At 45.0% G+C, this 22,039-nt stretch overlaps 1 protein-coding gene across 2 annotated transcripts in view; it reads right to left on the bottom strand.

Moving 5' to 3' along the window:
- TTLL11 (tubulin tyrosine ligase like 11) overlaps positions 1-22,039 on the bottom strand; it is a 236,945-nt gene that overhangs the window by 134,642 nt on the left and 80,264 nt on the right. For both annotated transcript variants that reach the window (XM_019630020.1, XM_019630021.1), the window contains exons 4-6: positions 19,708-20,283; positions 8,155-8,250; positions 7,248-7,363 (exon numbers count right to left, since the gene is read on the bottom strand). In XM_019630020.1, coding sequence (XP_019485565.1) covers positions 7,248-7,363; positions 8,155-8,250; positions 19,708-20,283 — 788 coding nt within the window. The remainder of the gene's footprint in view (positions 1-7,247; positions 7,364-8,154; positions 8,251-19,707; positions 20,284-22,039) is intronic.

The following is a 22,039-nucleotide window of genomic DNA, read 5'->3' as shown; positions in this document are numbered from 1 at the left end:
TTTGCTGCCTGCCTTCGGAAACGTGAGACCTTTCGAAATACGGAGGGCACAGTGTATCTTGAAGACATGACATCCCAACCTTGGACAAATTGCTTCAGTTCCCTGTAGCCTCCAGTGATAATAGGACTGTTGGGTTCTTAATGTTTTGAAGATATGATAAAATTTCTGGCCTGTTCTCCAGGAAAAACATACATATACACAAATATTGTGTAGTTTCCGGGCTCACAGGCACCCTTAAAGCCTTCATGTACCCCAGATTGAAGACAAGCTGTGGTTTCCTTAGCTTGACATTATTCAAGACACTCACCTCTGGCCTCTGGGTCCCCATCCACCTCCCCGGTGGTCTCTCCTCTCCACTGGTCCACCTCATGCACCTGTCACCCAGCTCTCACTTAAACTCCTTACGTCTCCGTGCCTTTGCTTCCTCCGGCAGGCATGTCCATCCATCCATTTTCGTGTTTCAAATCCTACTCATGCTTTAAACCTCACCTCAAGTGCCACCTCCTCCTTGTCAGTTGCTGTGTTTTTTTTTTTTAAACTCTTCAGGAAATAATCGCTTCCTACATTTTCCTCCCTTGGCAGTTTGTCTTTATGTCTGGGGCACTTCACACTTTCCACTTCATATTCATGTGTGGTCTTGCCTCCCCTATGGACTGTGGGCTAATTCGCTTCTGTATCTTCTCCCTGGCACACACTAAGTGCTCAATGAACACTCTATAAATAACCAATACCGTTTCTCTAATCTACACATGGTATAAATGTAACGCAAATGGATATGCGAATAGTCATCTCTCTGTGACCCAGGCTCCTGATTTATGTAAAATCTTTAAAAGCGCTGGGGTCAGTGGGTACTAATCTTTAGGGTCTTGCCACAAAGGAATCCTTAGGAATCAAGAAAACTCAAGAATCTCAACAAAATGTCAGCTGTGCGCACACGGGCCGTTTGGCAGGATGGTCGAATGATTCTCCCGAAAGAAAGCCTATTTCCAAAAGAATACTCTCTGATAAGAAAGATGGCATTCTACATTTATGAGGGCACGCTTAATCTAGATAATTTTGGAACCTCTCTTCCCTAGTGTTGAGGGAATTTCAGTAGGACATGCTGCCAATTTAAGAGGCAGGGGTCTGGGCCTGGAGGACCTCTGGTTAGTGTGTTTTCAATACGGCTCTCCCAGATTGGACCGAGTTACACTCCTTAGATGAGTAGGATTTGAAACAAGACAATGGATGGAAGGACGTCCTCGGTGGCGGAAACAAGCCCCCAGCCATAGAACTGTACCACTGAGAAGTTCCTTGATCTCTGTTCTCTTGGAATGTTCTACCTCTTCTAGATTCTATGTAAAATTGACTTAATTTGGGGATTCACCTAATCTGTTGGTTCTAAACATGGCACAGAACCCAAGGGCAATGCTTGGAGTCAAGGTAAGACATGCAGCCTGAGCTCCCAATAAGCCTTCAGAGGACAAACCTCCCTGAATTACGGCAAAGGCTACCCCGGCAGGCAGGCTCCGGCCTGTATAATAAATCTGTTGTCATGGAGATGGGAAGTAAATGAAACTTGAGCGGATGGTAAAATGTTACTGTGGGCATAGGGGCTCCTGTGCCTTATATAAGGCTTGTTCCAAATACACACTTTGGAATAAGAGACTAGCCATCTACACTCCAGCTGCAAGGTACTGCGTGTCATCATGATATCAAGAGAATTCCCTCAGCGTCCTCCAAGCCTATCTCTGGCTCCATTTTTATTACTCTGCTTATGATTCCCAAGAAAGGAATCTAGTTACCAGAAATAATTCAGGAAAAGGAGCAAAATGCTAGTGAAATGGCTCCCCCAGGGGTAAACTGACCTTCTCAAAATGAATCAATTGATGAAATCACCTTGTTTTGAAAATAATCAGGAAAAGCCATTTACTCACTTCTGCTTCTGACAGACTTTTTTAAAAAGGAAGGCTTAAGCTGCCCAAATATCTGGAGAAAAGGGGAAATTTCCTGTTGATTTTCCTGATGTTTTTCCCTTACCTTACAAGCTTAGCTTTGAATTGAAGTAGAAGCTGGAGATCAATGGGGCAACGTGGCCAAGCGGAGAGAACAGTGGGGTAGAAACCGGGAAGCCCAGCATCTAGCGCATCTGTTAGCGCTTCTGCTCTGCCTCTAACCAGCATTGGGATTCAGGGCAAGTTACTGACCTTCTTCATCTTTGTTTTGTCTTGTACGATTCAGAACCATTAGATTCACAACTTAATTAGGCTGCCTCAGAAGCTAGTGACTTATGTGTCACCATCAACATAACTCTATAGCCTGACTGCCCACTTGGTGACCCTAAGAACTAGCATTTGCCTAATGCTCTCAGATGTCACGAGGCTCTCTCACATGTGTCATTTCATATGATGACCATGACAATCCAGCCAAGGAGATACTTTCATCCTCATTTTATAGATGAGATCAGAGAACAAAGCCACTTGGCCAAGCTCATAGAGCGATGAGCAGAGATGGAGGACCTCACCCCAGACCTGACTGGTGCCAAGCCCAGTGCCTTGCCAGGACACAGCTGCTCCTCTGTCACAGATGCTTATGAGGGAGATTCTTGAACCAGGGAGCTGACTGGTACAACGGTTTCTAAACTCCCTTCCAATTCTAATAGTCTGTGGCTCTATCAATAAAATGAGGGAGCTGGATTAAACCAAGAGTTTTAAAAAGTTCTTATAGCAGAAAAGATCCTTTCCCCTCAAATGACATCTACTGTACAATGCCAAAATATAAAACATGTCATTAAAGCTCCCCTCTGGTTGAAAAAGAGATGGCTTCCACCCAACTATTCATCAAGTGACAAGTGGATAATAAAATGTGATAAATCCATATAATGGAATATTATTTGGCCATAAAAATGAATTAAATACTGATCCATGCTACAACACGGGTGAAGCTCAAAAACATTGTACTAAGTGAAGGAAGCCAATCACAAAACACCGCATATTGTGTGATTCCATGTATATGAGGTGTCCAGAAAAGGCAAATCCAAGGACAGACAGAATGTCAGAATGTTGGTGGAGGGGTAAATGAGGAGTGACCGCTTAATACAGACAGGGTTTCATTTTGGGGTGACAAAACATTTTGGAACTAGAGAGGGGTGATGGTCTCTCAACACTGTGAATGTACTAAATGCCACTGAGCTGCACACTTTTAAGTGGCTAATTTTGTATTATGTGAATTTTACCTCCATGTATGTGTGTGTATAGATATGCGATGGCTCCAGAGTCCCACCCCATTAGCCTCCCCCTTTCCATGTTCCTACAGTGCCTCCAAAGAACCCTGGAATGAAAATCAATAGAGTCACTAGATATTATAAAATGTTATCGTGGGCCGGCTGGGTGGCTCAGTTGGTTAGAGCAAGAGCTCTGAGCAACAGCGTCACCGGTTTGATCCCCACATGGGCCAGTCATCTGTGCCTGAGCTGAGCTGCTGCTGAGCTGCCAACAGGTGACAGGATGGCTCAGTTTGTTAAAGAACACTCTCCTAACAACAAGGTTGCCAGTTCGATTCCTGCATGGGCTGTGTCCCCCTCCCCACTTCCCCCGCAATTAGACTGAAAGCAGCAACTGAACTTGAAGCTGAGCTGCGCCCTCCACAACTAAGATTGAAGGACAACTGGACTTTGAGCTGATGGGTCCTGGAAAAATACAATGTTCCCTTCCCCAATTCTCCAACAAAATCTTTAAAAACAACAAAAATGAAAAAAAAAAAGCTATCGTAGTTCCAAATAGTTCTTATGAGATAGCTATTTTATTCCTTCAGGGGCCAAAGGTGTTTTCTCCTAACCCAACAAATAAAGATGCTGGGGTCAGTGACATCTTGCTACTTGAAAACAGAGCTTTCCATCAGCAACCACCTTCAATGTCAATTCTAGTCCACAGTGATCGAGCAGTTCCACTTTTAGGATATGTCAGTGGTTTTAAACTCAAAATTCTACTTAAAGTATACTAGGAAAGCAAGTGGTAACTAAGCGTCATTTTTGTTTGTTTTTTCATGTTTGAGTAGATCATTTTATTGCTGAGTAGTAAACTAAGCATTACTCAGTGCATTCTATAGTAAAAGTTTTTCACATTATTTCATTTAAATAGTATTATTCTCACTTTATAGAAAAGGATGCTGAGGCTCAAAATAGCTCTGCTACATCCCTGAGGTCAGGATTTGAATCTCAGTCTCTGCGGCTCAAGGAAAAGCTCTGTCAACTATGCCAAGATGGGCATCAGCAGAGTCGCAAGTTCCTCGCCTCACAGAAGGCATGAGGACTGATTTCAGTCCCTCCATGACACTGACCTCAGCCTACAGGCCCCCGAAGTGTGTGAAGATGCATGACGCATGGACACAGGCGTCTGGTGCCCTTCGAAGGCGCCACTGCATCTTCTTAGAGTGGTTCACAGGTATGAGGCGTTCAGGGCATCTATCTCCATTTCTCCCTTCAGTCTCTTCAGGGAAAGTGAAGGCCACTTCAACGGTCTGGCTGACAAACTGCCCTCAAGAAGGAACTAATGAAGGGACACTTCAGACCCTCTCTTGCTAAAGAGCTGAAGGGAACAGCTAGCATGCCATGTGTTTTAAAAGGTTTAGGTCAGGGGCGGCCGGCCGGTTAGCTCAGGTGGTTATAGTGCAGGCTCATCACACCAAGGTTGCCGGTTCAATTCCCACATGGGCCACGGAGCTGTGCCCTCCACAACTAGATTGAAGACAGCTACTTGACCTGGAGCTGATGGGTCCTGGAAAAACACACTGTTCCTCAATAAAATTTCTTAAAAAAAAAAAAAAGGTTTAGGTCAGATCCTATGCAAATGCAGGAAACTCTCGCTTCCAAAGGTAACTCCCAGCCTAGAAGTCTATGTGACATCATTTTCTGCAGTGAGAGTGACATGGTCTCAGATTTGGGCACATATGGTTCTGCAATGCAACGCTGCATTTTCTGTGGGCATAAATATGGTGATTTTTTCCAAGTCATTCTGAACCGTTTCTACACAAAGGAGTTGAGAATAATTTCAGCCTTTTTCTCTGCATGCTGGTTATCAAAATGATAATAATAATCCCTTACACATAAAGGCACCTTACAGATTCCAGAGGGCTTTCATGGAAAATCACTGCTGGGTTTTAAATTTTAAAGAAAGATGAAATTAAGGGAAAATGTCAGTAATGGTATGTAGCTATTAACATCTACCCTTAATATTGTAGGTAAGAAAAGGGTGAAATGAAAACGTTCTTATATTAGAATGGAAGTCAGGTTCTTGAAGTTCTAACTGTTCCTGGTTATCAATGTTAAAAAAAAAAAGTCAGTGCTTTCGAAATTAAAGAAAAGGTGCTACTACTTATGACTTCATACGTTGCAAATGCCTTTCCCATGCTTCCCAATGGTCCTGTGCCCACCACGATTACATTTTAGATCCGCAGCTCATGTGGATTATACAGAATGTCAGGTTTAGGTAAAGAAAAACAACAAGGACAAGCAAAAGAAGGCTAATCATGTTTTGACACCATTTAATAGGAAAACACAGCAGTACCGTCACATCTCTTCATGTTTTTGGTGGCACCTTAAATTCAGAAGCCTCCGGTCACACAGCAGCTTTTGAACTTGTTCCCACCAAAGGAGTCAGAATGCTAATGGGTCAAGGTCATCTTCCAAAAGCCATGCCACAGTGCCATGCTAGCATGGATCTCCACCCAAATCTCCCCACAGTGCCACACAGTCTCTGCAGATCTAACCTCTACTGATGAGATCAATAACCATTAGAGAGCAGATTTTTGAGGAATGAGTTGTATTGCAATTAATCTGACCAAGCTGCACTAACCCACTGCTTTTCCTTAGAGATGGCTAACGAAAGCAGCCCCACGCATGCACGAGTGGACACTGTCCACCATGGTGTTTGGGTTGCACATGGATTCACCAGACCTGACACACCACCGCTTAGAAGCTCTAACGAGCAGAAGCTACATCTGGCAAGACCAGCCCGGACAAACTACCAGTGAACGCTCTTAGTCGAGTCTTGCCAACAATGACGATCTGTGCCTCCCACGGTGAAGAGCACTCTGGAGGACAACTCAGCCAAGCAGGCCCCATCCAGCCTGACTCAGAGTATGACAAACACTCCTTCAAAGTGACATTTCCTGCAGGGCAGTCGCACTCAACCTTGGCTGCACGGTAGAAACATCTAGGGAACCTCAAAAAATTGCTGTGGTCCAGCTTCCAGCCAAGGCTAATTAAAATCAACACCCCTAGAAGTGGGGGCCCTCGCAGCGCTGTCTCTGGAAGCTCTCCAGATGGTTCTCATGTGCAGCCAAGGGGAGAAGCACTACTGGAGGGTGATTCTAACAATATTTGGGCTTGAGCCCAGTTGGTGAGGGGCCGCGGTAGAGGAAACTGCAAAACCCCGCTTGCTTAGGGAAGTCGGCGTTTCCCACAGTCTTGAGCCATAGCCGACAAACGCTTCCTGGCTGGGAGCATTTGGGTCATCCTGATTTGTCGGGGATACAAGGGGTGCTATTTGAAATGCCTGTCTTTGACTTTTCTGCCGAAAACCGACACAATGATATTTACCCAACTCTTACACTTGGTAAGAGAGCCAGGAATCTGATAGAAACAAAACAAAATACCCAAGTGAAAAATCATTCATTTCAGGGCCGATTCCATGGAGGGAGGGGCAGGGCACATACTCCCACCAACAACCCGGTATGACGTCCACCAGGTGGGTGGGAAGAAGAGGAATTATAACTGCTGTAAATATTACAGAACTGCCAGAAGTTCATTAAATTGGCTGCAAATGTTGAAACCAAAAGCTTATACTGCAAGTGTCAACATTATGAAGAAAATGAAAAGAAAGTGGTCCTCACCACGCCCATGTTACCAGTCGCCCTCTTCTCCACTGTTTGACTCGCTCCCACATGTGAGGATTTCTAAGAGCAGCATCACGTGAACAATGGTGGGCGAGAGGAGACCCTGTCACTAGGGGAAGGTGGGTTTTCAGAAGAGCCTTTCCAGATTCAGGTAACAAGCAGCTAGAAATTCATATCTAAGTCTCCATCTCCTGACTGAGTCACTGTATTGGGAGGCTGATATTCACAAATGAAAATACTAAAATATGATTTATTAGGTTATCTAATATGAAAATCTCACTCATGATGTTAACATGTTCTAAGAACTTAACTTACCTGTGTAGGGCATGGGGAGCAGAGCTGGGAGAGAAATAAATGATATAAAAAGTACTTACTGGTTCTCTCGTTTCTTCTTAAGTGGGTCCATGAGGCGCAGAGTGTCTCTGATCACGGCCACTTTCACTTCTTCATCAACAAGGCTGGGGACATTTTCAAACACCCCTGGAGAAAGCTTGAATGGGTAAGAATTCCATGTTATAGTGGTGAGATTCAGGGACTCAGTGCCAAGTGACTATGAGTATCCAATCCTCCCATTAGCTCTGGTGGTTGTACTGTTAGATTTTGCCTCTGTTAATCTATAGGCGAGACTATTTTAAAGTCTCCCTGTTTACTACTTTAAAAATGTCAGTTTCCTTTTACAAATCCTTTGACAAAAAAACAAAATACACGAAGAGGAAAAATAGTACTGTTTTTCTGATTATTGAAATTATACATGCTTGTTGTAGAAAATTTGGAAATTAGAAAGGGGTTAAGAAAATTAAAAGGATCCACATAATCCCTCTAAAACCCATTATTAGTACTGGGTGTATTTCCTTCTAGTCTTTTTTATGCATTTTTTTTTCAGGAGGAAAAAAAATACCACCACTGTGAAATGTACTATTTATCTTAGCAATTCAAGCATGTCGACATGGCTAAATCATATTCATAGAATTTCAATTAGTTCATCTCCTGAGGCTAACTAATTAGTTCATGTCAAAACTGATGGAAAGGCTCAGCTGCTTCTACATTTGCAGATCTTAAAAATGGGACGAATGGCATGATGGGAAATTACCATAGGTCAGATAGGTCTTATATTAATAGACTATGTTCAGAGTTCAACAAAACCGAAATTATTTAGACTTGGACAGAACTTTGCTGTGCAAATCTGGGAATGCTGAATCTCGTTTGGCCGAGTGAATAACATGAGAGTGGAAACGCTCAGTTGTATGACAATATATTCAACGAGATACCCAAAAGACTTACTTCTTGCTCATGTTCGATTCTCATGCTGGGATTTGCATTCACTTCAAGTAGTATAGGCTTCAGGTTTTTCATTAGAAGAATGTCAAAGCCTAAAATCTGGGCAGGATAAACATAATTCAGAATTACTCCCTCTAGTTATCATGTCTTTCTCAGGAATTGAGGATGGTAGCGGGGTCGGGAAAGTGACAATAAATTCAAACGTGGCCCCCACTCTGGGCCTTGACCCTGGTTTCTCTTGTCCACAGCCCCTCTTCCCCTGGGTGTACTTGTCAGGTCAAATGGACAGCAGTTTCCAAATAGGATGAGTTCCCATAGTGCATTTCAGCACTATTAGTGTAGTCTGATAGCGCTATAAGATGATGACCTCTTTCTTCTTTAACAGGTTTTTTATTATGTTAAGGATCAGCAGTAGCCCATCCATTTCTCCCTCTCCTTTTGCTCTTCTCTATTAAGTTGCTTCTGAGCGAGATCTCTTAAAACCCAAGGCTGCCTTTCTTAACCTTGGGTGTACATCAGTGTCACTTAAGGACCTCTTTCAAAACCACTGCTCATCCCTAACCCAGGCCTATGAGTCAGAATCTTTCAGAGTGGAACTCAGGCAAATGTACTTTGAGTAACATAATAATCCCCCAGGTGATTCTGATATACCATCTTAGCTAAGAAAAAGCACCTACTAGGTACCAGTTATTCATAATCTCGTTTAATCCTTGTGACGGTGTATTTGAAGTTGGGATTATGCTCTCCATTATATAGAGGCAGAAACTGAGCCTCAGATAGACCAAGGGATTTCCCTAAGACTACCTAGCTGGTAAGTGACAGAACTGGATTTCACAGCCAAGCAGGACAGGCTACATAATCTGTGGGATCCAGGGCAAGATGAAAATGCAAAGCCCTTTGCTTGTTCAAACAGTACTAACAAAGTCATGATAGTGACAACAAAGCATTAAACCAGGCACGGAGCCCTTTGGACCATGGGGCACTGGGACTGCACAGACCACATGTCCATGAAGCCAACACACCCAAAGCTAACTCTGACGCCACCTGTTGGACATCTGCTCTTGAATTCAGCACCTCAGGTGAGGCTTTCTCTTCTGGACTCTTTCAATTCCTCAGCCACCAGTTCATCTCATTCCCTCTGCCTGAGACAACCCTTCCCCTAGATAATTCCTCCTCATCTTTGAGATCAGTGGTCCTAATTAGATTCAGACTCAGACGATGAGAACGTCAGACTCTTGAGAGGACTCTTGTTATTTCCATAGGAGGTTGATAAGGTAGAAAGCTTCTAACACAATTGATACAATCCCAAAGTTTCAAACAATAATGTGGAGAATAAAGGAGAGAAAAGGAGATGATGTAGCTACACCCCCTCTGTGGACTCAAGAAGAAAAGATGAGGGGAAATTCATTTACTTGCCTATATAGAATATGCATTAGTTAAATGATAATTATTAAATGGTAGCTTCATCCTTATTAATGAAATCAGAGCCTAAATGACCATTTTGGAGGATAATTCAAGACAAGGTTATTCTTCAAAGAAGGGCAATAAGTATGAGAAGTTGGGAAAAGTCATCCTCACTCTATTTTTCTCTCCCTGGTCATGAAAAGAAAGGAATGGAAATTCAGTAGAAAATGTTACATGTATTATAGATCTGCTTAATAATATATGACAAGTGGATATGAGTGATGAGGCCTTTAAGAGGCTCTGGTGACATCATCAGTCTAACTTCAGACCTGGTCTGAGACATGTGATTTGATGAGGCTACAGAGAATGGCGTGCTGCGGTGCCAACATTTATCACCCTTAGTCATCAACGCTTACTTCTTGCTACATCTTAGAAGTTTGGACTTGGACTTGTTCAGCCTGGCAGAGTCTTCCCAGGTCAATGCACAGTGGTTCTGTGGATGTGAAGCTATAGGAGAGCTGGAGAAGCACAGTGGCAGTGCCTCGTCAGCCATGTTGACCTGCGCCCACTATTTTCCAGTGTGTGCACGTAGTTGACTACATTGGGTCTTGTACAGGAATACTTTGGGGTCAGAAAGACTTGGGCTGCAATCCCAGGTCAGTCTCCACTCTAGCTACACAACTCTAGGTGTGGTGCTTAGCCTCTCTGAGCCTGGTTTACCTCATCTAAGAAATGTAGTTAACAATGGCCATCTTGCAGGGCAGATGATAATGGAAGCCAAAAATACCTAGGATTATGTTCATCACATGGGAGGTACTCAATATATACCAGCTCCCTTTCTAGTTGCCTGCTAATCTCACCAACAAGAAATGGCATTTGTAGCTTTCAAGTCCAGAGGAGGTAATTTCCAATCTTAGTTCTGCCTTTAACTTGTACAAGTATATCTACAGGCCAGTTATTTAGCAGCTCTAAGCCTCAGTGTCCTCATCTGTAAAATGGGAATAAGAATAGTCCTTACCTGCATCCATTCATTCATAAAATATTTACTGAAATGCTTCCTATGTCCTGGAGCTAGTCTAGCTTCTGGAAATACAGTGGTGGACTAGAGAAACTCCCCGCCCTTATGGGGCATACAGTCTATTAATAGTAGGGGAGACAGGATTAAATAAAGGTAATGTGATGGAAAATATTTTGTACAGTACCTGATGCATAGTATTTAATGAAAGTCAGCTTTATTATAGTTTTTCACAAGTTCAAGTAAATATAATTTTTTTTTCTTTTCAAAAGTTCAATGAAATATGTAGCACCAATGGACCTCCATAAACAGTCACAGCACTGGGAGGAGCTTAGAGTTGATCTTGTCATAAAATCTCAGAATGACAAAGCTGGCAGAAGATCAGAAATTTATTTGTTTCAGTGTTTTTCAAAATGGGGTTCTTTTCTAGCAATGCACTGAGGAGACCGGATCAGATCAACTTTTACCATTTTACATACTGGTTCCCTGAGAAAAAAGCTTTACATATATTTTTAAGAATTACTAACGTAGTCTAACACCCACTATATGCAGACCAGAAACCTGCAGCTTAGAAAGGGGAAAACTTCTCCCTGGTTTGGTGGCAGAGCAGGAATTGTCAAATGGAGAGAGAGAGAGGCTTTTTCAGTCACATTGTACTCTGCCCTCCTCCAAGTAATTTAATCAGCAATTATGTGTTGTGTACCTCCTACTTGAAGGGTACCCTGGGGATTCAAAGATATCTGTCCTTCATCCCTAACTTCTAGAAGCTTCCAAAGCAAGTTGGGAATAAAAGGGCCCTGCCCCATTAATTGTAAACTCATGCAAAGGCTCCAAGCTCCATTCCAATGAGAGGGGATTCTCTCCTGAGTTCCAGAACTACACATCCATCTGCATCCAAGGTATTCCCAGTTGGGAGGTCCCAGCCTCTTCAAATTCAACATATCCAAGCTCACTATCTGTGGTTGGCAGCATGGTCTCAATGATCCCCGCCTCCTCGTGTTCACACCCTTCTATAATCCCCTCTCCTTGAGTGTGGGCTGCACCTAGTAACTTCTTTCTAACAAATAGAATAGGACAGAAATAATGGGATGTCATTTCCAATATCAGTAATAAAAATGCTGTGGTTTCCATCTTGGGATGCATTCTCTTACTCTCTTGCTCGCTCACTCTGAGAGGTGCCAGCTTCCATGCTGTGAGCTGCCCAATGGAGAGGCAGCCAACAGCCATGTGATTGAGCTTGGAGGAGGATCTTCCCCTAGCCAAGCCTTGAGATGACTGCAGTCCCGGCCAGCATGTTCACACAGCCTCGGGAGAGACTCTGAGCCAGAGGCAGTCGGCTAAGCCTAGATCCCTGATCCACAGAAACTGTGAGGTAATACATGTCTGTTAGATTAAACTGCTAAGTTTGGGGGTAATTTGTGATACAGCAAAGATAATTAACACACCATCTTTCTCCAAAGTCTGCTGCGCCTCCAGTGTTCCTTATCCACCCAATCACACAAGCCAAAAATTTCTCCTTCATCCTTTATGTCAACCTGCACACCAACTCTTGTACATTCTACCTCCAAAGAGCTTTCTAGATCTGGCCTATCCTCGCTGCTCCTAGTCTGAATTGAGTCTTCACCATCTTGCACTTGGACTGCTTTAATAGCTTTCCCATTTGTTTCCTTGCTCTCAAACTCTCCCCTCTAAGTAATCTGGCACAAGGGGCTGCCACATTGTTTTTACAAAATGCAAACAGAATATTAACACTCCTCTGCCTAAAACCCCTGTCTACAGAATGAAGTCCAAGTTCCACAGCATGTCCTGCAAATTCCTCTACGACCTGGCACCTGTCTCCCACTCCAGCTTTATTTCCTCCCACTCACTACTGCACATCGTGGGCTCCAACTGTGCTCAACTATTAGTAGTTCTAGGATGCTTTACTCCTCTCTGCCTTTATACTATTTTGCCTGGAAGACAATTTTATTTATCAAATATTTAATGAGCACCTATTGAATATTAAGTACCGTTTTAGGTATTGAGGATGAAGAAGTGTCCAAGACAAAGGATGTTTTAACATCCTGCCCTCTGGGAGTTTACATTCTAGTAGAGGGAGACCACATGCAAGTTGACAATTAAAGCAAGGTAAGAACATAAGAGTGTGATGCAGTGGGTAGAGGGAGGTGTTGGTGGTTTAAACAGGATGGTCAGGGAAGGCCTATTTAAGGAGGTGACCTTTGTCATTCCATTGTCTTCTGGCTTGCACGGTTTCTGATGAGAACTTTTTGTGTATTCTTTGTTCCTCTGAACTTGATGTGCTTTTTTCTCTCTAGCTGCTTTTAAGATTTTCTTATCATCACTGGTTTTCCATAATTTGATTATGATAAGCCTTGATGTGTGCATGTGTGTGTATGTATGTGTCTCCTACTTGGAGTTTCTTAAGCTTTTTAGATTGTGGGCTTATAGCTTTTGTCAAATTTGGAAACTTTGGGCCATTTCTTCAAATATTTTTCTGTATCTTCCTTGTCTCTTCTGCTCAGGGAACTCCAATTACACATATGTTAGACCACATACTATTGTACTATAGGTCACTGATGGTCTGTTCATTTAGTTTTCCCGACATTGTCCTTTCTCTGTTTCCTTTTGGGTAGATTCTGTTGCTATGTCTTCAAGTTCACTGATCATTTCTTCTGCAGTGTCTAATCTGCTATTAATCCCATCCAGTGAAATTTTCATTTTAGATATTGAATTTTCTTCTCTAAAAGTTCCATTTGTTTTTTTTTAATAGCTGCCATTTCTCTCTTCATTAAACTCATATTTTCTTTTAAAATTTTGTACATAGTTACATAGTTTAGCTCCCTCCTTTTCAGCCACTTCTGCCTTCCCAAACTTTGATCTCCATCTCAACTCATGGAGGTCAGAGGGCCCTGTTTAGGCTTCCCTTCCCAGTGCCCATGCTCCAGAAATTGCTCGACAGAAAGCTGAGGCAACCGTAAGACTTACTTTCATTTTTTCCCCCTCTTTCTCAGGGATCACAGTGCTGAACTATCTGTTGTTCAAAGTCTGAAAACATTTATTTCATGTCTTTTGTAGTGTATTATAGTTGTTTGCAGAAGGAGGTTAAGTCCAGTCTTTGTTACTCCATCATGATCAGAAGTAAAAGTCTCAGGAGGTGACATATGAACAGGGACTGAATGAAGTGATCAAATAAGTCATTTGAAGAGCTAAGTAAAAGCACTCCGAACTGAGGGAACAGCAAGAACAAAGGCCACTTTTGAGGAACAGCGAGGAGTAAGCAAGAGGGAGAGTGGCAGGCGATGAGGTCAGACAGAAAGACAACGGACAGACCACATAGCACCTTGGAGGCCACAGTTAGGAGCCAGGATTTTAAGTGCAATGAGAAAGTCATTGGAAAGTTTGCACAAGGGAAGTCAATTGATCTGACATGTTTTAGAAGAATCACTTTGGCTATAGTGAGAAAAATCGGCTATAGACAGCAAGAGTGGAAACAGGGACATCAATTAGGAGGCTACTGCAGTGGTACAAACACAAGGTGATGGCTGCCTAGACTAGGATGGGAGCAGTGGAGCTGGATGGAAGTGGTTATATTTAGGATGCATTTTAAAGTCTATTTTCAAGAGCTGTTTATGGATTGGATGTGGGAAGGACGAAAAAATAAGAAATAAGGATGACTCAGGTTTTTGGTCTGAGTAACTGATTGAATGCTATTCGTGTACTGAAACAGGAAAGACAATGGAAGAACAGACTTGGGAGAGACATCAGGAGTTTGATTTTGGACGCGTCGACTGGGAGATACCCACTAGAAATCCAAGTAAAGGGATAAAGTGGGCAGCTGGTTATAATAGTCTGAAACTCAAGGAGGGGTCAAGACTAAAAATACAAATTTAGGAAGTCAATGGCACATAGCTGATACTTAAAGCCACGGGCTGGATGAGATCATTTAGGGACTGACTGCAGGTAAGAGAACTTGCTAAGGACCAAGTCCTGAGGATGTCCACTGCCGAGTCTAGACGGGGCTGAGAAGCAGCAGCCAGTGACATAGGAGGGAAACCAGGAAAGTGTGGTGTCCCTCACCTTTTCCTGCTTGGCAAATTTGTCATGCCGTAAGCTCCCACTTAAGCATCTCCTCCTCTGGGAAGCCTTCCCTGACTGGGTTAGGCAAACTTAGTTTCACCCTGTTCTGTGCTCTCCTGCATAGGCCCTCTTACAACATTTATTACAAGGAATTTTAATTCCCTTGTGTCCGTCTTCCGCACTCAACTATGCTCCTCTTAGGGGCAGGGGCTGTGTCTTACCCATAACCACATGCCCCCAAACGAGCTCAGGACTCATCTCAGCAGGCGCCCAGGGAATGTGTTAGAGTCCAAAGGAAGAAAACAGCCTAAATATCAGGAGTGGTCAAGACGGCTTTACAGAGAAGGTGGGATCTGAGCAGCACTTTGTTGGGAGGCATTGAATTTCAAAAAATACTACTGAGAATAGGAGAGAGCATGGCAGGCCATGAGAACAAGCAAGCAGAACTGGGAAAGCGTTAAGTTGTATCTAACAAACAGGAATCAGCTCTGTTTGGCAGGCCCGCTGGGCTCAGGGAGGGTACAGGGAAGCGAGGCTGGAGCCAGGCTGGGAGGCCACCAATGCCAGGCTAAGGACTTGGTTCTCACACTATATTCCTTGGAACGCTGGCATTCCATTATGTTTAAAATGCGACAATTTCATGGTTTCCTATTAATGTCAAGGCACTTCCTCATAGACAAGTTTGAGAACTGTTGTTACAAATAACACACCACGCAATAATAACAAAAACTGTCATTTATTAAGTGATTACTATGTGCTCGGTACTGTGCCAAATGTCCTACATGGCTTTCTCTCATTCGATCTTGCAACAGCTCTGTGAGGTAGATACAAATATTATCTCCATTTGCAGAAAAGGAAACGGAGGTGAAGAGAGGTTAACTTGCCAAGCTCACCAGCTAGAGTTGCTGGAAGGAGCGAGGGTTAGCTCAAACTCAGGGCGCTGGAGAACGAAACCCAAGCTTCTCTGCCTCCTGCCTTTAGGGAGCCTGGGGCTGAAGGGGGAGGAGGAAGTTAAAGAAAACCGAGGAAAGAGGAGAAGCACCTTAGGATTTAGGGAAGGTGACTCCTCCAGACATCTGGGGGAAGGGTCACGACCTAGAAGAGAATTAGACAAGGAGCTAGAAGAAGATAGAGACCAAGCAATGGAACTGGGATAGAATGTTCTTGAAAGCTGAGCTGGAAACCTCTCCTCTGAGTGTGCATTTCTGCCACATGAATCATCTACACCCAGATGGCCCTTACTGTTTCAGCCAAGGTCACACTGCTGCCCTCAAGAAGACTGGCACGAGGATATGTTGCTGGGGGCTGCCTGAGCAATGACAGGGGGGAAAGACCAGAAGGATAGGGCTGCCACGTTTCTAGGCAACAGATTACAGGAAAGCTGCCCATAGCCTGAGCTGTGCCAGCAGTTGCTATGGGCCATGACAATTTCCCAAGTAGTTATTGTGGCTACGATGGGAAAGGGGTCACAGTCACATGTTTGAAATAAATGTAATTTTGTTGGCTAGGGTTTATGTTCTGGAATGTTGCAGTCTGGGCCAGGCCCAGGCTACAAGCAAAAGGGGCTTCCTAGCAAAGAAATGTTATTATATATGCAAAGAACATTACAGTTGGAAAAGCCCTTCATAATCTTTCTCTCATGCGAGTTGGACGGCAACCCTGTGAGGCGCATGAGGAAACTGAGGCAGCAAATCAATGGCAGAACTATACGTTGCCCCTAAATCTTTGGGTTCCAAGTTAGTTTAGGTGTTTGAGATCCGAACTAACAAGTGTTTTAACAAGTGGTAAGAATAAAGAAAGCAAGAGAGGACTCCAGGGAAAAAGGGATACTATTTTCTCAATCAGTGTGAATCTGAGATGTATGGTAAAACACATTTCAAACATCTAACACTTCCTACCTTGTCAAAACATTTTTACCTACATTACCTCAAAATGCTCCTAAGAAGGCAGGTAGGAAAGTGAGTGCAGGGGATTCACAGAGAAAGAAACAGGTTCAGGGTGGTGAAGACACTAGCCCAAGGTCACACAGCTGGAAAGAGGAAGCGCGCCCCCTGGAGGTTACTTCTAGCGCTGCGCTCCTCCCCAGGCCCCAGGCCTGGAAGCACTTAGTGCGGTCAAGCAATGGAAAATGGTCACAGGACTGGAGTTCCATTTGCTCAATGCGATCTGTCCAAACCAGCGGCTCCCTCCCTGTCTGCCCTCCGGTTACCCACAGCTTGGGCCCCCGCTTCCACTCCGATGGCTGCCCCAGACAGCCTGTCCATAGCAAGACAACCGCTGCCCTCCACCCTGCACTCTCACGGTGCCAGGGCTCTGTGGCTTGGCCACGCATGCCAGGCCCACATGATACTCCTGGAATAGCTATCACTGTCAAACAGATGTGACCGCACAGTCCCCCGGCATGACCTCTGGATGCCTCCACGTTGCAACTGTCACCTTTGCCCTAACCTTTTGTTGGCTCGGGCCAGGACCTGGTTTTTCTGGTCTTACCTCTAGTCCTGCCCACTGACCCTTTCTCATGCCTTAAGCCACGTACCTGAGCGCTGAGCTAGACGTGCTTGCTGGGAGCCGAGGCCTGGGGTCCAAGTGCCTAAGGACAGGCCCCTGGATGACAATTAGCCTCTCCTGGAACTGATCACTACCTGGAGACCCCTCCAAAGCGTTCCACCAGCCTCCCTTGAAACCCTGCTGACTGGGGCCCAGCTCCCGGGGTAGCCTCTCTGGCTTTGGGGTGCACCTCACGACCAGCCTCCCCTCCTGCTGCCTCACTGCCTCCCTGCTCCCTCTAGCGCCACACTACTGTTACTTTCCTGCCAGTCTTTGATGAAGGGCTAGAAACAACCCAAATGTTCATTGTCAGAAGAACTGATGAACAAATTGTGCATGTTTACAATGGGATATACAGCAGTGCAAATGAAACGATACCAACGACCCCCACGAACAGGTAGGTGGTGGGAGACCATGCTGCCGACATCTACACACTTTACCATAGTGTTTTTATAAAGCGCAAACATAAGCAAAGCAAAACGACACGTTGTTTAGGGATACATTCGTGGGTAATAGAAGTGTTTTTAAAGCAAGGAAATGATAAACATAAAATTCAGGGTAATGGTTGCCTCGGGGGTGAGTGGAGAACGCAATGGGGAGAAGCACAGTATTGGAGCTCTGGGTTGGGAGGTGAATTTCGGATAATCCTTTTGTTGTTCTGCTTCGTAGTTTCCACATTGTTCTGTGTATTCTTTTTTTTATATACAACTGCTACAAAATCATCATTTTAAAGATTAGATGGAGAGGGTCCCAGAGGTACCCCTTCTTATCATCTCCTTCCCGTCTGACTTAGCTGGTGGCAGGAAACTGTGTGTCTCCTGAGGGCCTGGACTAAACATCCCCCCACCCCACTCGCCCCACCTTCACAGCCGAACGACCTGAAAGAACGCTCCGCCCTTGTTCCCACTCCCCTCCCTCCCACGCTCTGACCCCTGTCCCATCACTCCGCTGGAGACAAGTCTCACTGAAGTCAGTAGGTACAAGGGACAGCTTCAGCTCTGGTCTCGTGTGACATCACAGCAGCACTTGCCGAGGCTGAGCCCCGCCTGGGCTTCTCCAAGCACATCGGCCTTGGCATTTAGGGTGGCACCTCTCCTGATACCCCTTCTATATCCCAAGCCACTTCTTTTTGGCCTCCTTTGCTGGGTTCCCCCTCCTCTGCTTGTCCCTTACTTAAACTGTGGTCCCCACAGGGGTCTTCTCTGGCCTCCGTCTCACTTGGCAGCCTCTCTTGGCGTCAGTCACCATCTGAGTTCTCAATCTTTCTCTTCAGCCCAGACTTTTCGCACATGAACTTCAGGCCCAAATGTCCATTTGTCTACTTCCTTTCCACTTGGATGTCACACAGGTATTTCAAAGACATGTTCAAGTCCAACTCTCGACCTTCCCCCCAAAAGGGGGAAGTGCCTAAGCCACCTGCCACTCACTCTTGCTTCTCCCCGCCCCTCACTGCCACCATCCCTCCACTCTCTCCCAGCCCCATCCTCCAAGTCCAGTCATTCTACCTCCTCAGTGGCTCTCAAATCTACTCCCACCATCTCTACCAAGACCTTAAAACAAGCCAACATCATCTCTTGCTTGTATGAAAGCCATCAGCTCACTGGTCACCTCCCTTGCCCCAGTCTAGTCTCAATCCATCCCCCACCCTCCTGCAGCCAAGTTGTTCTTGGTAACATGCAAATCTGAGTTCATCAGTCTCCTGCTAATAACCTCCAGCGGCCCCCACTGCCCTCGGCTCTCCATGACTTGGCCCCACCTCATCTTCCCACACCTCTCTTCACATCTCTGCTTGAAGCCCCACCCTCCAATCACAATGAACTTCTTTCAGTTTCTCAAACACTGCGTGCTTTCCTCATTCTCCAAGGGCTGCAAACATGTCTTCCCCTACAATACCTTGTCTCCCCTAGCCCTATCCAGTCTTGCCTGGTTCATGTAAGTCTTACTTCAGGCTCCCGTTTAACTGCCACTTCTTTCAGGAAGCCTTCCCAGATCACCCTCACTCTCACCCAGAAAACGTTAGACAGCCCCACAATCTCACAGTGCCCAGAACATTTCCTACTGCATTCTAGCACTTGTGATGCTTTATACTAACTGCTTTTTAAATTATTTGTCTCCCACAGGGACCTGACTTACTGTCTCACTAGGACATCAGACAGTGCCTGGTCCCTACTAAGCAGGTGGTAAAAACTGTCAAAAGAATGAATGAATGAATGAATGAATGGCACTGTGCTTTACATATGTTGTCTCGTTTAATTCTTACAAGAATCCTTTAAGGGAGGTACTATGAGTCTCATTTTACAGATGAGAAAAGGGAAGCAGCTTACCCCAAATCACACAGCTAGCAAATAGAGAGCTGCAAGCTGGGCCCCAGTTTAACATCAAAGCCCACACCAGCAACCACCCCTTCCCACCTGTAGCCGTCCCACCCCAACCCCTCCTCCCACACAAGGCTGGGGACCCCTCTTCAGGCCCCATCAAGGCTGAAAGCTCAGCTGAGAACTGGCGACGGTTACCTGGAAGCACGTGGGCCCTGGCCTCCCTGCGGGGATGTCCAGCTGGTAGAACACTTTGAGCTCTGGAGTCAGGGCAATGACAGTCTTAATCACCAAGGAGATGATATCAGACCAGACCTTCTTGATGTCAACGCCTTTGGAAGACAACCTACAAAGGATGCTAGAAAAGGTCCTTTTGCTGCCTGTGTTAGCGCTGTCCGAATGGACAAAGTTCCCACTGTGGATGTTCAGTGAATAGTTGGTTAAGTGCATGAAGATGTGATGCAGGTTTTTGGGGTTGGGCTCCTGATATGGCTCTGTACAAAATCTAGAGAGTCCGTCTTTGGCTATATAAATCTCTAAGGGGTCTAAGGACTTCAGTAAGACATACAGACGAATATCAAACTTGAGCTTGTCAATGAGGAGAGGTTTGCAGATGTACTCCTGGACCACCGCCGGCCTGCTCTGGAGGGTCGCCGCCAGGCGGATGTCACTGGGGTCTTTAATGAGGTAGATTCCGTCACCCTGACAACCACCATCAGGTTTCACAATAAAAGTGGGCTTCCAGGAGGGGTCACCATCTTTCACCATTTGTACCTTGGAGGGAAAAAGAAGGGTTAGCACTGTGTTCTTTTCCTCTCCGGATCCCCGAGACAGGACAGGACATTGGCAAATGTTTGGTGAATGAGTGACAAAATGAGCCCTGCCGGCGTAAGTTTTCACGGAGCACCTGCCAGCGAGGTTAACACTGTACTAGACAATGACACCGTGACCTAAGGACTGCCCTCAATCTTGTCCTCCAGGAGGGAGATTGAAAGTGCAGCAGATCTGTCACCAAGCCTGGGAGCGAATCTCAGATCGTTGCTAGTTATTAGCTAAAACCCTGAGTAAGTCATGTAACTGGTGATGATGATGATGTAGTACTATTTATGAGTGCCTACTATGTGCCAGGTACCATATTAGACACTTGTCATAAGTTGTCTCCTCTAACCCTCACAGGAAGTATGGTGGTTCTCTTTTCATAATACAGGGAATGGAGGAGGTAAGCGGTTGTTAAGAGCGTGGGGGTGTCGTCAGGCTGCCTGGGCTCAGAACCTGGCCCTGCTACTTACTGTGTGACGTTGGGCAAGTTACTTACATTATCTGTGCCTCCCTCATCTGTAAAATAGGCAAAAGCTTGTTCTGAGGATTAACGAGGTAATAATGCAAAGGGCTAAGCCCACAGAACCTGACACATACAAGGCAGCCATTAAAACCTAGCTGTTGCTGTTTTTCAAAGGTCAAGTAATTTGCTGGCAAACTGAGGGGCAGAGCTGGGATTGGAATCTAGATCAAGGACTCTAACGTGCTTGCACCTTCCTCTGTACTACCAGTCTCGGTTTCCTCATCTGTAAAGTGGGGATACAAAACCAATCCTCACTGGGTCATTGGAAAGAAGAAATAAACTAAAAGGTGCAAAGGACCAAGCACAATACCAAACACAGAACTTGTACATGGAAAATGTCAGTGTTATCATTTATATCTCTTATTAGGTTTATCCAGTAGACATGGCCAATCCTTCAGTCTGTTGAGATCTTTCTGTCATCCACAATATTTGCTCTTCTCCTCGCTCCAGGTCAGCAGGACACTCACAGAATTACCCAGGGCACTTGACCAGTCCAGACAGTCAGTCTGGGTCTCTGGGTCTACGTAATTCATACGCGCCCAATTCCCCTGGATGCGTGTCACATCCTTTGTCAGCTACAAAGATGGACTGAATGTCAGGAGAGGAGGTTTGCACAGGAGAGGCGGGGAGAACTGGAGGATATTTAAAGGTGGATTTGAGAGATGGAGCCACTCTCACAGCAGCGCTTGGCATGTAAGAGCCAGAGAAGGGGGCTTCTGTCCATTCTGAAGTGCGTAACTCAGAGGGGGCGGCGTGCCCCAGCACTGCCCTCGCCCTGGCCTCCACCTCTGCTGTGTAAGCCCAACTCAGGATACCTGCACCCTGCGTTTTACTTATCCCTCTGACCAGCCTATATTTCTAAGTGAAGTTTTGCCAATTCCTTGGACACTATCAGTTACTCCAGGCTTGTAAAAGATCTTTAACAATGGAGAAACACTTAAAGCCTTAATAATGGTCCACATCAATTGTTTCCCCTTGTCAGCAAGATTCGAGGATGGAGCCTCTCCGGATATCAATGCAAGCCTCCCAGAGCCCTCCACTGAGCCTTTCTTGCAACTGTGACCTTGACGTTTATGTAGTTATTTAATATTCATCTACAGCATTCATACATTCGGCCCTTTACAGTAAATACACGTGTGCAGGAGAAATGGCAGTTATGGATCAGGAAGTGAAAAATGTCAGGCTTGT

Source organism: Hipposideros armiger, unplaced genomic scaffold (genome assembly GCF_001890085.2).
Source record: "Hipposideros armiger isolate ML-2016 unplaced genomic scaffold, ASM189008v1 scaffold_880, whole genome shotgun sequence".
In the NCBI taxonomy this organism is placed as follows: Eukaryota; Metazoa; Chordata; class Mammalia; order Chiroptera; family Hipposideridae; genus Hipposideros; species Hipposideros armiger.
The sequence above is the reverse complement of the archived record's forward strand: the minus strand, read 5'-3'. Positions and strand labels throughout refer to the sequence as shown.